The sequence below is a fragment of the Pongo pygmaeus genome, chromosome 15, assembly GCF_028885625.2.
Source record: "Pongo pygmaeus isolate AG05252 chromosome 15, NHGRI_mPonPyg2-v2.0_pri, whole genome shotgun sequence".
In the NCBI taxonomy this organism is placed as follows: Eukaryota; Metazoa; Chordata; class Mammalia; order Primates; family Hominidae; genus Pongo; species Pongo pygmaeus.
Window position 1 is genome coordinate 69,276,917 of NC_072388.2, and position 18,134 is coordinate 69,295,050.

The 18,134-nt window shown below is 36.1% G+C and overlaps 1 protein-coding gene across 8 annotated transcripts in view; it reads right to left on the minus strand.

Moving 5' to 3' along the window:
- Positions 1-407: 407 nt before the first annotated feature.
- Positions 408-18,134, minus strand: part of LOC129012084 (cytochrome c oxidase assembly protein COX16 homolog, mitochondrial) — a 36,354-nt gene continuing 18,627 nt past the window's right edge. For 2 of the 8 annotated variants that reach the window (XM_063651746.1, XM_063651747.1), the window contains exons 2-5: positions 16,898-16,969; positions 13,033-13,179; positions 3,412-3,474; positions 408-780 (exon numbers count right to left, since the gene is read on the minus strand). In XM_063651746.1, coding sequence (XP_063507816.1) covers positions 664-780; positions 3,412-3,474; positions 13,033-13,179; positions 16,898-16,969 — 399 coding nt within the window. In that variant the 3' untranslated portion in view covers positions 408-663. Of the gene's footprint in view, positions 781-2,420; positions 2,539-3,411; positions 3,475-13,032; positions 13,180-16,897; positions 16,970-18,134 lie in introns of those variants that run through there. The other 6 variants (XM_054447392.2, XM_054447393.2, XM_054447394.2 and 3 more) reach the window with 4 other exon arrangements.

The following is an 18,134-nucleotide window of genomic DNA, read 5'->3' on the forward strand; positions in this document are numbered from 1 at the left end:
TTTTTAGTATTATCTTAGTATTTCTCAAAATATAGTCATCTATGGATTTACTGAACAAATTCGCCATATCTGCTTATAATCATACACTACTTCATAATTTTTGACAACCATAAAATTTCCTTGACATGTTAATGGTATCATTGTAATTATCAGGTGATGCTTTGGAGACTGATTATCATACCATGTGAGGCATTACAAAGAAAATCAAGACTCTTAGCAGATTGTGATCATTTTTCTTTCCCTAATAGATATGAGAGAAAATTACTGCTTGATTTTACTGTGAGAATTTAGATCCAGACCTACTGTCCTCATTAGGAATCAGAAATCAGAATGAAATATCAAAATGATGCCCTAGTGGCTATTGCAAAAGGAATATGTGGGTAGTTGGAGAGTGGAATACGTGACTGTTTTTGGAGCAATATTCACATTTTTTATTTCAAGGTGTAAAATATACGTGGCCAACATTGTTACTTTCATCTACAGATGGAACAGCTGGGAAGTATAAAAACCTATACATGACCTTTTATCAAGATTATTTGTCATCAAATTACCCATATCCAAGTTTCCATGGGCCTGGAATTTCCTTTCCACTTGATAGAGGTATATATTAGGAAGTCCAGTTGATAACATTTTTATTAAGAAAAGAGAAAAGAATCAGCAGAGTCAAGTTGTCTTAGTCTTAAGGCTTTCTGGATTTCTTCCTTGGAGGAGGTCAGGATCTTCCCAAGGCCTGGGTCCTCGAATATTCTTCCAGTCATCAAACTTGGAGTCTTTTATTTTCTACAGAACCACAAAAAATTATAAATATTAGTATAAGAGCCTTGTGGCTTTGATTAGGACACAACTAACTCAATGAATAAATGAGTAGAAAGTATCCGATAGGTCCTCAATTACAATTGTAGCAAATAAGTCAACTACAATCATAATCATTGATGAAATGTCATTTTAAGATTTAGAACTTTTCATTTGTTACTGATGTTAATGCCTATCTTACTCCACCTTAACCATAAAACTATTAAAATAGAGAAAGAGTCTACATGCCTTATTTTTGAGAGGACAAGCTAAAGGCCGAAGCTGGGAAAACAAAAGTACAAATCTGAAGGCTGATCCAGCACAGTGACTGAAAGGGTTATCAGGGATGATGGTAGACAAGAAGAAGAAAAGAACAAAGGTGGAGACCCTAAAGTCTTCTACAAAAAAGAAAAGAGATCAAGATAATTTGTCTTATGCCTGGGCTTAGGAATGAAAAGACTTTTCCTACAGCTATCATGAGCAAAACACTTTTGGGCAACTGAAACTAGTTGCAACTACATTATGGATCATCCTACCTTCATTTAGTCTGAAGTACCTCTCAAGCACAAAAATAAAGTTGGAATAAAAGGGAAGAAATAAATGTTTCTTCACCTTTCTCCTACTGACCACCACTCTGACATTAACTTTTACATATCTGCTGTTTTGGTTGTTCTGAAATAATTAAGATAGAAAAAACAAAAAGCTGTGAAAACACAGGACAGCTTATATCCAGAGACAGGGAAATGGAATAAATTTACCTTGACACTTGGATACTAAGCATTACTCTCTTACTAACTAGCTATATAACCTTTGGAAAGTGATTTAAGCCACCTGGGCATTAACTCTCTCATAAGTAACAATGAAAAGGTTGAACCAAATACTCTACATTTGAGAGTCTTCAGCTCTCAAATTCTACAGGTCCTAGAAGAACTAGAAGGAAAATCTACTCCCAGACAAACTCTCCATAGCATCACTACTGGTGTATAGCACTTGTAGAACTACAAGTTAGCAAGTTACAGGATTTTTTTTTTCTTAATCAATGGGAAAGTAGTAAATGCAAATACTGTTCACTTATAGTTTTACCAGGAGTCTGTATTACATATATACATGAAGGAACAAAATTCAACTAATTTAGCATACAAGAAGAATTTAAAGTATTTTCGAGTATAGTTATGAAATGATCTAAAGTTATTAAAAGATTTTAATAAAGAATAATGGCCACTATCCAGGTAACGTAAGATATATATGCTTAACAGAATTGAAGAAAATTCTTATATAACAAGTTCATGTAAAAGTGGTCTAGTCTTTACAGATCTTTGGTGAAGGAGATTCCTTGTAGAATTCTACAAAACGTGCACAGTGGCTGAAGAATGGGCTATGTAAATGTGCTGAGAAAAACCACCCAAGACATAACACTTCACAGCCAACTGGTATAGGCCTGAGTGTGGAACGGCGTCAAGAAATGCTGAGAAAAAACAGTGTCAAGAATATGGAGTTTTCATGCCTGCCAGAGTGGAGACCTTTCTTTTAACATTTTGTTGCTACCCTGACATCCACCTAAGACGCCAAAAGGACTGTTCTTCAGGAGTAAAAATTATGCCTGAGAATAAGATTTTCTTTAGACTCACCCCCAACAAAGCTTAAAGCCAAGTCTTGACAAGATTCTCTGGGGAGACAGTCTGGAGATTGAGTCCCAACAAGGGAGAAGGGCCAAAGAAAGATAGTAGCCCTTCAACAGATACTTCCCTACAAAGCACAAAACGAAGTTTAAGGTGATTAGCTAACAATTAAATTGTCAAAATAAAAATCAACACTCTTCAGAATTTTCTTCAGTGTATTATTCACAATGACTACCTTTCAATACAAAATGACCAGACATACAAAGAAACAGGAAAATATAATCCAGTCAAAAAAATTACAAACTCAAAGACATGAAGAACATCCTCACCACATCCCATAATATAGCGTGCTATTAAACTCGATTTTTGCTAATTAGATGGGCGAAAAGTGATACCTCGTTAGACTTTGACATTCCTATTATGATAAATTGAGCATCTCTTCATATGTTTAAGAATGATACTTATTTCCTTTTGTCCAAAAGTTTTACATGCTATGCTTTCCCATGTTCTTACTGAACAAATGAATTGAACTTTTTCACACTGATTTGGAGATGGTCTTCACATTTAAGTAAATTAATGTGCCATGATAAGATTAAACTATATCTATAGGATTTCTCATGTAACCTGTGACTTTATATACATTTTTTTCTTAACTTTTGAATTTGTATGTATGAACCCATTAATCTTTACTTTTAGAGCTTCTGGGTTTTATATCACATTTAAATAGGCTTTTTTGACTCAAGACAACAAACAAAATTCTCCATTTATATTCTCCTAGTACTTTTAGCATTTTGTTTTTTACTTTTAAATTCTTGATCCATCTGGAATTTATTTATTTGTAGTATAATAAGTATGGATCCATCTTTCTTTTCAAATGACTATACAGTTTATCAAATACCATATATTCAACATAATTTTTTTCTGTACTACTAATACTTTTAAGGCAGATAAAACCAGTAACTGATTGTTATAAGACAGAGACTATATTAACATACCGTACCTCATATTCTGACTCTAAAGATATTTTATTCTCTTTCAGTTTTTTTTCAAGCTCAGGATCCATCTGTAGAAAAGGAAAAAAAGTAATAAGTTATCTAAGTCTGTTAGACTCAATTTTCAGTTTTAAGTTATAGAAGAGATGGCTGAAATACTATAGCCAAATACAAACACATGGCAAAATCTCCACCATCTACTCTGATCACATAATAACTAATGTACTACTGCCACCATTATTCAACTAACAAGAGTTAATATCTACTGATTACTTGTTATGTGAGAGGCATTTTGACATATATTGTTTCATCCTCACAAAATCCATGAAATATGTATTATCTTTATCTGTATTATCATATGTAAGGAATATGGGACACGGGGTTTGAATAACATGTCAAAGAGGCAGAGCTTGGCTTTGAGTATTGGTTCTCTGCCTCCAGAGTTCACACTATTAACCACCAACCTAAATTATATTATGGAGAAATAACAAAAATACTAATATAATGCTGCACTTGAAAACAAAAAGGAATACCTTCCATGGGCCAGAAGTAGATATCTACCAAAAAAAAAAAAAAAATCCATAGAGGTAAAAAGAAGCTAATGCTATATTACCTGTATAAAAAGCCTTTCTGTATGTGGCAAAGCCTTCAGGAAAAAGAGTATGATGGCTGAAATTAATAAACAACAACTACAAAAAAGCAAAGATCAAATAAGTAAAATAGAAGCATAACCAGAGGATTTCACTGGAATAATGCATGAAGAGATAAAAATGAGATGAATGAAAAAAAGTATTTTACAAAAGCTAGACCTAAAAGTTCTAACACATAGCTAGAAGTTCCAGAATTAGAAAATAAAGGGGAGGGAGAGCAATAATTAAATAAAAATAGCAAAGAATTCCCCACTACATAGCAATGAGTCCTCAGACTGAAAGAACATAATAAGAAATAAGCACAACAAAACAAAAACATTTTTAATCAAAGTGAAGTTGATTAAGAGAATAAAGAGTATTTAGATGAAAAGGTCAACAGCACAAATTCTACAGGTGATAAAGAGTATAATAATGTGAATAATTTTATGCCATTAATTTGAAAACTTAGATAAAATGGACAGATTAATAGAAAAATACAACTTTCCAAAACTGACAAAGGCAGAATAGACAACTTGAATAGTTTTACAATCTATAAAGAATGAAATCTGTAATGAATAACCTCACACAAAGAAAACTCCAGGGTCAGATGGCTTTGCCAGTGAATTCTCCCAAGGAAGAAATAATGCCAATGTTAACAAATACTCTGTATGAGTTATGTGGTAAGCATAACCCTGATATCAAATTTCAGAAGAAAATAAAAATAACAGGCCAGTTTCATATATGAACACAAATGCAGAATTCTTAAATAGTGTAAAAAGAATTCAGCAACATACCAAAAAGAGAGCATACCATGATCAAGTTGAATTTATTCCAGAAAGGCGAAGTTAATTTGGAAATCACAATGTAATTTGCAAACAAACTAATGCGACAGAACAGAGAATCCTGAAGCAGACTTAAAAACTTACATGAACAGTTGATTTATGACAAATTAGGCACAGAAGAGCAGTCAGGAAACAATGCAATTGTCAATATATGATGATTGCACAATTTCTTATCTATTAATATATTAGAGAATATATTCCTCACATCACATACAAAAAAAGAAAAAAATCAATTCCAGATAGAATGTAGACCCAAATATGAAAGGCAAAAATCAAAACTTTTAGTAATTCACATAGAAAAATATTTATACTTTGGAGTAGGGAAAATGTTTCTTAAAAGAAAAATCATAAAGTAAAAGAGGAATAAAATATATTGTATTAAACTTTTTTTCTTTGAGATGGAAATCTCACTCTGTCACCAGGCTGGAAAGCAGTGGCACAATCTTGGCTCACTGCAACCTCTGCCTCCTGGATTCAAGCAATTCCTCTGCTTCAGCCTCCCGAGTAGCTGGGACTACAGGCATGTGCCACTACGCCCGGCTAATTTTTTATATTTTAGTAGAGACGGGGTTTCACCATATTGGCTAGGATGGTCTTGATCTCTTGACCTCATGATCCACCCGCCTCGGCCTCGCAAAGTGCTGGGATTACAGGCATGAGCCACGGCACCCAACCAACTGTATTAAACTTAAGAAAACTTGTTCATCAAAAGATACCATTAAGAAAATGAAGACTAAAAGGTTTATATTCTGGCATGCATAAAAAAACTCCTAAAAAATAGTACAAAAAAACCCAATAATCCAGTAGAAAAAATGAGCAAGAGGCCTCAATAGACACATAAAAATGAATATACAAAATAGAATATAAAAATGGCCAACAGACATATAAAAAGTGATTAACTTCATCAGTCACCATGGAAAATTTAAATTCACCTCATAATTAGATAGCAATTCATAACACACTCACCAGAATGATTTTAAAAAACAAAACAAAATTAAACTGACAATACAAAGTATTTGGAGCCTTAACAATAAATTGTTGGTCACAGTATAGATGGATAGTCATTCTGAAAAACAGTTTGGAATTATCAAATAAAACTGAAGTATGATACAACACCCTATAATCTAGCAATTCCTTTTTATACATGTACAGGAGAAAAGCATACAAGAATGGAATGTTCAGGATGTCACCAAGATGGCAGAATAGAAGGTAACTTGTTCATATCCCCCCATAGCAACAAGAATCCTGCACCTATCCACAGTAAAAAGTCTTGCTGCAGGAGCCTCAGAATTCAGGTAGGAGGTTGTCAAACCCTGATGGAGCCAAAGACCTAGGAAGGTCGTTTTGAATGCATTCACACCTAGGTGGATGATCCACTGAGCTTGCTTCTAAGTTCAAGCCTGGAAACAGCCCAGTCCTTCAAGGGGCTTAGCTATAGCCCCATCTGGCCTTCAGTCTACAACCAAAACCAGCTGCCAAGAGGTCCAGAAGGAATCACACATGCTAGTGACTTAACAGAAAGGCTTGTCTGCCTGCTGATATTGGTCTTGACAGTGAGCCTGAAAGTGGCCCTATGGCTCTGCTCCAGCCTTCAGCTGCAGGTCCCAGCTCAGAGCTGTTTACACAAGGACCCAAAGGGAGACTCAACCATATCTGGCAGCCCAGGAGTATAGGCCTCCCCTGTGGGCTTGCCAACCTCCTGTCACGGCAGATCCTGAGGGGGCCCAGCCTCAGCTGCAGCCCCTCTTGCTGTAGTTGAGAAACGATCCTGTCTGTGCAGGATCCTCCAGGGAGACAAGTGCCCCACTTGAGCCAACAAGATCCAGCTCTCTAGCCTCCAGGCCACAGCAGATCCCAGGGGGGCCCAGTCTCAGTTCCAGCCTCGCCTGCCACAGTTGGGGAACTATCTGGTCTGTCTAGGGACCTGCTGGGAAATGCACACCCACCTGAGCCAATGTTGACAGGTATGCCATCCTCTCTTCTACAGTAGATCCTGAGACAGCTCAGTCTCAGCTTCAGCCCCTCCTATGGAAGTTGAGGAACTATCCCACTGATGCAGTGACCTGCCAAGTGACACATGCTCATCCGTGGCAATGAGAGGGGGTCATCAGCCTCCCCACAGCAGATCCAAAAGGGGTCCAGTCTCAACTCCAGTCCCTCTTGCTACAGTCAAGAACCCAGCCTGCCTACGCAGAGAACTGTTGGGAGGCATGCTTGTCTGATACACTGAGACAGTCTTCTGGACTCAAGTACCTGGTCAGCATTCCCACACAGCCCCAGTACCTACCTTGGATCTTCCACAGATCCATTTGGGCCAAAAAGCCATGCCAACCTTGGAGCCTTCATGAGACTCATGGCAAGCCTGGGCTTTGGGCACTCTAGTGCTGAGGCAGCTCAAGTGGTCACAGGCTCAGGGAAGACAACAGTCAGTGTGCTTAGAATCCCTGGAACACCCTCTGAAGGACAGGCCCAAACAAAACCAGACTGCACAGACTAAGATAAATACAGAGGCTCTCAATGCACACAAATTGTCACATTTCCTCGAGTATCAGAAACATTTAGGAAAATATGACCTCATCAAATGGACAAAATAAGGCACTGGAAACCAACCCTAAAATGGAGATGTGTAATCTTTCAGACAAAGAACTGAAAATGGCTGTTTCAAGGAAGTTAAATAAACTTCAAGAAAAGACAGAGAACCATTTAGAAATTTATCAGAGAAACTGAACAGAGAGGTTGAAATAATTTTTTAAAAATCAAACAGAAATCCTGGAGCTGAAAAATACAATGAATGAAACAAAAAAATGCACTACAAAGCATCAACAGAAGAATTCAGCGAACAGATGAAAGATCAGTGAGCTCAAAGAGAAACGATTTGAAAATACATAGTAAGAAGAGAAAAAAGGAAAAAGAATGAAAGTAATAAACAGCTTACAGGATCTATGGAACAACATAAAAACAGCAAATATTCAGGTTATTGGAGTTAAAGTGGGAACTAAGAAAGACAAAGGTGCAGAAAGCTTATTCAAAGAAATAATAACAGAAAACTTTCTAAACCTGGAGAAATACATAAATATCTGGGAAAAGCAAGGTAAAATGTCACCAATCAGATTCGACCCAAATAATACCCCAAGACATATTATAATCAAACTCTCAAACACCAAAGTCAAAGATAAGAGGCTAAGAGCAATAAGAGAAGTGAAGCAAATGATAGAAGGGGCATCATATGCCTGGCAGCAGACTTCTTAGTAGAAACTATATAGGCCAGAAGAGAGTGGGACAATATATTTAGAGTGCTGAGGAAAACAAACAAAAATACTGTAACAACCAAAAATACTGTATCCAGCAAAGTCATCCTTCAGAAATGGAGAGATGAAAGACTGCCAAACAAAAGCAGAGGGAATCTATTGTTACTAGACCTGTCCCAAAAGAAATGCTAAAAAGAGTTCTTCATACTAAAAGATAAGAACACTGCATGATATACTAATACTGCAATCATGATGTTTAAACCACTTTTATCTTTAGTAAGAAGACAAAACTATTAAAAATAATAACTGCAACAATTTGCTAAGAGATTGGCAATACAAAAATGTAAATTGTGGCCAGGCGCAGTGGCTCACATCTGTAATCCCAGCATCCTGGGAGGCTGAGGTGGATGGATCACTTGAGGTCAGGAGTTCAAGACCAGCCTGGTCAACATGGCAAACCCCCGTCTCTACTAAAATTACAAAAATTCATCGGGTGTGGTGGTGCGCGCCTGTAGTCCCAGGTACTTGGGAGTCTGAGGCAGAAGAATCGCTCGGAAGGCAGAGGTTGCAGTGAGCCGAGATTGTACCACTGCACTCCAGCCTAGGCAATAAAGCAAGACTCCATCTCAAAAATAAATAAATTGTAACATCAAAAATTCAACATGTTGGGGGAAAGAGAGTTAATATGTATAGGTTTTTATTTTGGTTTTTCCTTTTTCTGTAATCAAAGTTAAGTTGGTATCCATTTCAAATAAGTTGTTATATCTACAGGATGTTTTCTGTAAGCCTTGAGGTAACTGCAAAGCAAAAATCTGTAACAGATACACTAAAAATAAAAAGCAACAAGTTAAAATATACTACCAGATAAAAATCAGTTAATCACATAAAAAGGAATGAAAAAAGGACGCGAGGAGTTACACAACTAGAAAACAAGCAACAAAATGGCAGTAGTAAGGCCTTACCTATCAATAATAACACTGAATGTAAATGGACTATACTCTCCAGTTAGAAAACAGAGTGGCTCACTGAATTAAAATATAACACCCAAGTACATGCTGCCTATAAGAAACTCACCTCATCTATAAAGATACACATAAACTGCAAGTGAAGGAATAGAAAAAGATATTCCATGGAAATGAAAACCAAAAAAAGAACAGAAGTAGCTATACTTAGATAAAATAGACTTAAGTCAAAAACTAAAAAGGGACAATGAAGGAAATTATATAAGATTATATAAGATAAAGGAGTCAATTCAGCAAGAGAATATAACAACAGTAAATATATATGCACCCAACACCTGAACACCCAAATATACAAAGCAAATATTAACAAATCTAAAGGGAGACAGACTGCAATACATAATACTGGGGGATTTCAACAACCTACTTTTGGCGATGGACAGATCATCTAGGTACAAAATCAACAAAGACACATTAAAGTTAAACTCTACCCTAGACCAAATGGACCTAAGACAAACTTACAGAATGTGTCATCAAACTGCTGCAGAATACACTTTTTCTCATCAGCACATGGAATATTCTCCAGGATAGACCATATGTTAGGCCACAAAGTCTCAACAAATTCAAAAAAGTATCAATCATATCAAGTGTCTACTCTGACCAAAACAGAATAAAAATAGCAATCAATAACAAGAGGAACTTTGGAAGCTGTACAAATACATGGAAATTATACACAACGCTCCAGAACGACCAAAGAGTTAAAAAAAAAAAAAAGGACCAAATTTTAAAAATTTATGGAAACAAATAAAAATGGAAACATATGAACATAGCTATGTTCATTTATTTACGTTTGTCTATGACTGCCTTTGTACTACAACAGCAAACTTCAGTAAATGCAAAAGTTCAAATTTACTATCTGGCTCTTTACAGGAAAAGCTTGCTGATCCCTGACTTAGATTTGAAGCACAAATGAATTTCACATATATAATATTGAATAAAAGAAGTCAGCACAAAAGGATATATATAATTCCACTGATATAAAATTCAAAACAAAGAAAATTAATCAAAAGGTTTTGGGATGTATTCTAAAATGGTAAAACCAAGGAAGTAATTACTATAAAAAGCACAGTAGGGCCAGGCGTGGTGGCTCATGCCTGTAATCCCAGCACTTTGGGAGGCTGAGGCAGGCGGATCATGAGGTCAGGAGATCAAGACCATCTTGGCTAACACAGTGAAACCCTGTCTCTACTAAAAATACGAAAAATTAGCCAGGTGCGGTAGCATGCACGGCTAGTCGGGAGGCTGAGGCAGGAGAATCGCTTGAACCCGGGAGGTGGAAGTTGCAGTGAGCCAAGATTGCACCACTGAACTCCAGCCTGGACCACAGAGTGAGGCTTCGTCTCAAAACAAAAAACAAAAAACAAAACAAAAAAAAAAAGTGCAGTAGTGTTTATCCTAGGGCCAAGAGGAAGGCATGGAGCGGCAGGAAGAGAGATTAGGAAGCAGCACACAGAATGGGTCTGGAATGCTTAACAATTTTTACTTTTTGACACAGATGGTGGTTACTTGGGTTTTCAGTTTATGATAATTTATTAAATTGTACATGTATGTTCAATATACTCCTTGGTTTCTGTATTGTGTTTCACAACAAAACAACTTAGATAAATAAAAATAAAATAATGAATTACTATATTAATAATTGCATGTATGTAAAAGGGATAAAACACAAACCTACAATACAAGTTAACTTCCTCATATGCTTTCAACTAAGAAAACAGCAAATGACCTACTGTTGGTGGGCGCGAGGAACTGACTGTATTATTGAGAGATATATCTGTACTTTGTGTGATTTAAAAGAAATTTTTAGTGCTAATTTTGATTGTGTGAAATTTCTGCCTTACCAGCATACATTAAAATCAAACCTCTATCTAAGATGCTACTCTATGGTATAATGCTTTGATAAACTTTCTTCCCGTATCTTTATTTTCTGTACAAAATTTCTCCAATAATCTAAAATTTATCCAATAATGTCCAAGTAATTTGCAAAACAAAATAATCAACCAAAAAACGCTATTACCTGCAGTCTCTTGGAGTTTAAGAGATAAAGACCCACTAAAGAAAGGGTTCCAAAAGAGCTTAGAGTTGAAAGCCCATTTTTTCCCTGGAAACCCTTGACACACCTGGTAAACCCACAGGATAAGAACAAAGGTTTGAAACCAGGCAGATGGCTGCTACTGGAGGTCACAGAAACCACCACACAGGGCTATAATGACAAAAAATAGAGATCAAAACATACAACAGTTTTGAAATTCTAGAACTGCGTAAAATAGAAGTATACCACTAGGTTGAAAATTCTCTGAAAAGTAGAGCAGAATTTCCTGGAGCATCAATTTAAAGCCATGTAGGTCCATGGACATTATTTATAAACAACTATAGAGGTTCCAGATGATATTGTTTTCCTCCAGGAAAGACTTATCCTTTTTTCTGCAAGACAAACAGATTGGGGGCTAGGAATAGGGAAGAAATAGAGAGGATAGCCTAAGTCTTAATTAACTGAAGTCAAGCCAGGACCTGGCTCACTCCTGGATGATATTAAGATGGAGCAGCCCTCAATCTATTTGCATTGCAGAAAAAAGCATAAGCCTTTTATGGAAGAAAACAATACCATCTGGAACCTCTATAATTGTTTATAAATAATGTCTAGTATTTAAAAATTATGAGGCATGTTTAAAGATAGAATCATCAACTGAAAAAAACGAGAAAAATTAGATAATAAAAGCAGATCTATAGTGATCCTTATGTTGGAGACAGGCCTTTAAGTAACAATAATTTGTATATGTTCAAGATATCAAAGGAAAAAATAGATTAAAATATGGCATCATAGAAGATTTCTCCAGACTACTAGAATGTGTAATAAAGAATTAAATGTGCATTTTAAAACTAAAAAATATAGTAACTGAAATCACGAAATCAAGGGATGGCTTCATGTGGAGATTGAACACAGCAAAAGAGAGGTTTAGTGACTAGAAGATAAAACAATAGAAAATATACACAATAAAGTACAAAAAAAAATAATGAGGGGAAAACAAAACATTGAAAAATCGTAATAGAAATGTTGGGCATAAAGAATATAACACACATCTGATTGGTATCCTATAAGGAAAACTGGGCAAAAGCAACAACTGACAAGATATGAACAATTTTTGGTTTTACATTTTCTGTGGTTTCATTAAAATCTTCATAGAAATCAGAAGATAATTTGGCTTTTTGAGTCTTTTGTTTTTTTGAGACAGGGTCTCGCTCTGTCACCCAGGCTGGAGTGCAATGGCACGATCATAGCTCACTGCAGTCTCAAACTCCTGAGCTAAATCAATCCTCCCAGATCAGCCTCCGAGTAGCTGGGACTGCAGGCACGCACCACCACGCCTGGCTACTTTTTTGCATTTTTTGCAGAAATGAGGCTTCACCATATTGCCCAGGCTGGTCCTGAACTCCTGATTCAAGTGATCCACCCACCTTGGCCTCCCAAAGTGCTGGGATTAACACATGTGAACCACCATGCCCAGCCCCAGAAGATAATTTGAAACTCAATTTTTTCTAAATCAAGTACCTAAGAGCTAAGGTGGACATTTCTTGGTGCCATTTTTCTGTTTAGCATTGATATACAATAGCACGATCCTTGGTAAAATTTAACAGTATACATAGGAGGTCAACAGACCTGGTACCAGTCTCCCTTTTGTTCACTCATAGGATATTTTAGTAGTTCTAACTTCTGAATCAGAAAAATGTCACTTTAGTCAGTTTCATAGAGCAATCAAGAGAACAATATGATAATGCATGTTCTCACTGGTATGGTATACACAAGCTAACTCAGCAGCTCTATTTTAGACTGAGTATAGTATTGTATTTTGGGGAGATGAGTAAACTTATGATTGATTTATAAGTACTTGCCTGCCTCATCTTGGACCTGTGAGATTCAGTCTTCATATCTGCTTTCACATCCCTGTCTCCACCAGGCCCAATCTCAATTTCTTGTTTGTGTATTGTGCAGTATGCTCCGTTTTGGTTATTTAACTCCTTAATCCAGTTGTATGTGTCCTTCCATATGTCATTAAAATAACAGAGTCATTTAGCTTTCTTTTTCAGTGATGTCTGAATCATACTGGCACTGGTATTATAATTGTTCTCATTTTCATTATCTAAGAAAACACGGTCACAATATTTATAATGTTAAAAATTAAACTAACACCATCTGTTACAAAGCACAACAGGCAGGCAAAGTCGAAGACTTACTGCTCGCAACTGCAATGTACTTATATTGCACACTTACATCACATCTTTTGGTGTGATCCAACAATGTATGACCCATTATTGTGGATCCTTGGTTGTTAGTATCAGCACTCACGAGAAAAAAACAGCAACAGCCACTAGGGACAGCAGATAAACTATTCCAAATCATTTTCTAAAACTTGAAAGCTGTTGCTTCCAGCTCTTACTTTTTTAGGCTTATACTTTCCCATGAACTTTGCACATCCATTACTGGGAAGCAAGATGTTTTTTTTCCTGGGATGTCAAACTTTCAGTACAAAAATCAGGACTGTCTCAGGCAAACAAAGATGGTTGGTCACCCCAAATCCATATTGTGCTTCCTACATCCTTTTCCAAACTTCTCAACTGAACCCATCCTCTCTTGATCCAATTTTTTCCTTTAGACCACAGTGTCAACCCCCCTTGACCTCAGCAATTTACCCTCTTGACCACCCTAACCTCAATCTCTCAACCCATGCAACCATATCAGCCTCAAACAGTCTTATCCTTTCAATCCTCAAGGATAAAATTCAACCGCTTAACCTCAACATTACCTCATCCTCTCTACCTAACTGGAACTCAACCTCACCCAAACACTGACTCTTGATCACCTGAGTTTGACTTTTCAACATCATCAACCAACCTCGGCCTCTAAATCTCATAGGCCTTGTCTTCTGATCCTTCTCACCTCAACCATGTCCTCTCATCTTCCTCCTACAGACCTTAACCATCCTCCTTCTTTTAACCTCATTCCCTTGACTTCAACTGACCTCGTCCTCTCAACTTCAATCAACCTCATTCTCTTAACCTTACTTAACCTTGTTCCATTTACTTTGACTCCATTTCCTAAACCTCATCTGGAAGCTCAGCTTCCCCTGTTCTCCTTAACTGGGTGATATGGTTTGGCTGTGTCCCCACCCAAATCTCATCTTGAATTGTAGTTCCCATGTGTCATGGGAGGGACCCGATGGGAAGTAATCGAATCACGGACATGGTTTCCCCCATGCTAGTCTCATGATAGTAGTTCTCACAAGATCTGATGGTTTTATAAGGGATTTCCCCCTTTGTTAGGCTCTCATTTCTCTCTCCTGCCGCCATGTGAAGAAGGTCATGTTTGCTTCCCCTTCTGCCATGACTGTAAGTTTCCTGAGGCCTCCCCAGTCTTGTGAAACTGTAAGTCAATTAAACCTCTTTTCTGTATAAATTACCCAATCTTGAGTAGGTCTTTATTAGCGGTGTGAAAACAGACTAATACACTGGGTTATTGGCACCACCATTTACCTAGTCCTCAAAACCAAAACCTTGAGACATCCTAGATTTATTCATATTTTATTACATACATTAGTCATCAAATACTATCAATTTGCTGCTAAAATTATTGCTGGAACTCATTAATTTCTCTTTATCATCATTGCAAATATTTTATTTCAGGTTCCATTATTGTTCATCTATGCTACTGCCCCAGAATCCTAACAGATCTCTTTACTTCCAACCTAAACAATATTTTCTCTTCTCTCTTGCTCCCCCAATACCCATCCACCTGTACTCCACTGCCAGAGAGTTATTTCTAAAATGAAACACTGACCGTGTGCCCAATAATCCCTCTACCTTATAGAATATAAGTCATTTCTATCATTTAGCTAATTCCTCCTCATTCTTAAAGCCTAGTTCAAAGGCTAATGCCTTTAGAAAATCTTCTCTGATTCTCCTTTTCCAAGTTAAAACTACACACCTCTCCTTGAACGTCTAGTAATGGCCTTTTACTGGCATTGCTATATTATATGTCTGGGTACATTTTTTTAATTAGCTGTCTTCCAGCCTCAATTATAAACTTTATAAGTACTAGTTTCTGAATACTTGCAGCATCTAACAAATATTAACACATGACCACTATTCAATTATTTTTCAAATATATACTCATTTTCTCCCTTCCAAACGTCATATACTACCATAATTTTCATCTTAAAGGGAAAAAGAAAAAAATTCCTTGATAAAGTAATTGGGATGCTAACTGAGAGCTTTTAACACAGTTAAATTGAAAGTTGTTAACTGAAAATTAAGTAAAATTGCTCATTAAATAAAATTGTTCTAGTCCTTCATAGAAAGTACATTTTTTAAATTTAAAATTTACCCTAATACCTACTGTCCTTAAAACTAGCTGATGTTGGTTTCTCTAAAACCATAAAATTAACTGAGGAAACTGAATAGGACTTTATACTCTATTTTTCTATCAATATTACTGAGGTCTGCTAATAAAATACATATATTACTTGGGAAAAAACCTACAAATATCAGATATGTGCCATGAATAAAAGCTATGTACTTCTGAATGAAAAAACCAGAGTTCTTATGTGTCCTGAATTTCACAGTTGTGTGATTACAGAGGGTGAGAATCCTAGCTCTACCCCTAAGTAGCTATGCGACCTTAGCCAACTTAGATAAGCTTTCTTTATTTTTCTTCAGTTTTTTCAAGTAAAGACCCACTATAGTTAATGTATAGACCCCCTCAGTTTCCTCACCTGTAAAATAAAGACGATAACATATAGACAGTCCCCAGCTTGCAATGTTTCAATGTACGGTTCTTTTACTTTACGATCCATTTAATCAGGTATTAAATGCATTTTTTATTTATGATATTTTCAATTTACAACGAGTTTAGCAAGACATAACCCCATTATAAGTCAAGGATCATCTGTGTGTGTGTGTGTGTGTGTGTGTGTGTGTGTGTGTATGAACTAATATAGTCCTACTACAAAGTAGACATTATAAATTTAGGTGTCTTTATTTATACTGAAAAATAATTTTCCTTTTAGTAACAGTTATTAAAGATACATATCAATATACTTTATACAATTACTGATATTAATATTAAATATAATTAAGAGAAATAAAATAAAGCAAAATTATTGACCTCTGTTTTTTAATCCCTTCTAAATTCTAAAAACAGCTACACCAGATCATATTTTGGGGGAGAATGCTAACAACATTGCAAATTTTCTAATGAAATAAGAAAGATTACTAGACTGGGTACGGTGGCTCACACCTGTAATCCCAACACTTTGGAAGGCCAAGGCGGGTGGATCATTTGAGGTCAGGAGTTCAAGACCAGCCTGGCCAACATAGTGAAACCCCATCTCTACTAAAAATACAAAAATTAGCATACCTGTAATCTCAGCTACTTGGGAGGCTGAGACAAGAGAATTGCTTGAGCCTGGGAGGCAGAGGTTGCAGTGAACCAGGATAGGCCACTGTACTCCAGTCTGAGCGACAGAGTGAGACCCCGTGGCAAAAAAAAAAAAAAAAAAAAGAAAGATTACAAAATTAGTTACATTTCATGATTCACTGCCATGTGATCACTAATGTTATTTTAAAGAAAAAAACAAAGATCACATCTTAGTGTTGAAAAGCAAGACAAACTCAAACTGCTTAGTATACTGAGTATACAATTCTCCTAAATCAGAACATACATATAGACAGACACATGTCAAACTCTAATTATATTTCTTACTTTAGTCTTCACAGCATCATATCGGATTTGAGAAAACTCACGAAGACCAAAAGAACCTCCAATAATCAGCAACTAAAACAAAGAAAGGAAACATTTAAGCAAAACAGAAGACCAGAATTCAAATTCAGCCTATCGATAGATTGTTTTTCTAAACAACAATAGAGGCACATTATACAAAAATTCTATAGATTATTTTTCCTGGTGAGTCACCATTCATCTTTTAGAGTAAATGCAGTATATACTGGCTAGGAAACCATTATAGCACATCATTACCAAATACCAAAATCGTCACCCTATACCTGTATTTGACCTTATGATTTAAATGACATCATAACAAGCATTATATTATTTGACTCTTAAAATAGACCTATTTTTGTTTTTTGCTAAGAAAAAACAAAAACCAAAAAAAAAATCAACAAATGAGGAAATAAAAGCACAGCCAACTAAATGACTTGCCCATTGTTAACTTAAATTTTGCCCAGGGATGTCTCTGTAATTCCATTGCTATGCGATCTTCCTTAGTTAGTAATGAAATTGAAACCTGATCAACTGATCAGACCATGTCCAAATAAGGCAGATGCCTAGCTATAACCAATCAAGCTATTTCTGTACTTCACTTTCCTGTTTTGTCTATACTCATTCCCCATATTGCAGAATGGAGCTCTCTCAACTTCTTCTGGTTCTGAGTGCTGCCTGATTCATGAATTTTCTTTGTTCAAATAAACTCTATAAAATTACTCTGTTTTTTTGTTTAAGGTTTTTCTTTCTTTTCATACTATGATTACACAAGGTAAACCCAGCAGTAAAACTCGCCATTTTTTCCTTCAAGACCAGAATTCTTTTGATGTTATGATTTTTCAAAATAAGGCAATTGGAGTTCTCATTACCTTACCAAGTGATAAAGAAATCTCATGAAAAATTGCTGCAGAATATTCTCTATATCACATTGTATTCCCAGGGACAATATGGCTATACAGATCACAGGTAAAGAAAGTCTTCAAATTCTTACTATATACTGAAATTCTGAAACATCATCTTAAGATATACAGAATCACTTTCATTTTTTTGCTGGCACCTCTTTGAGGCACAGTATTTTCAAAAGATTTAAACTTCATAATAAAGAATTGTAACCACCCAATGCGTTCACCTTGCGTGCTGCCTAGACAGAGCCGATTTATCAAGACAGGGGAATTACAATGGGGAATAACAATGGGGAATTGCAGAGCCAGCTGTGTGG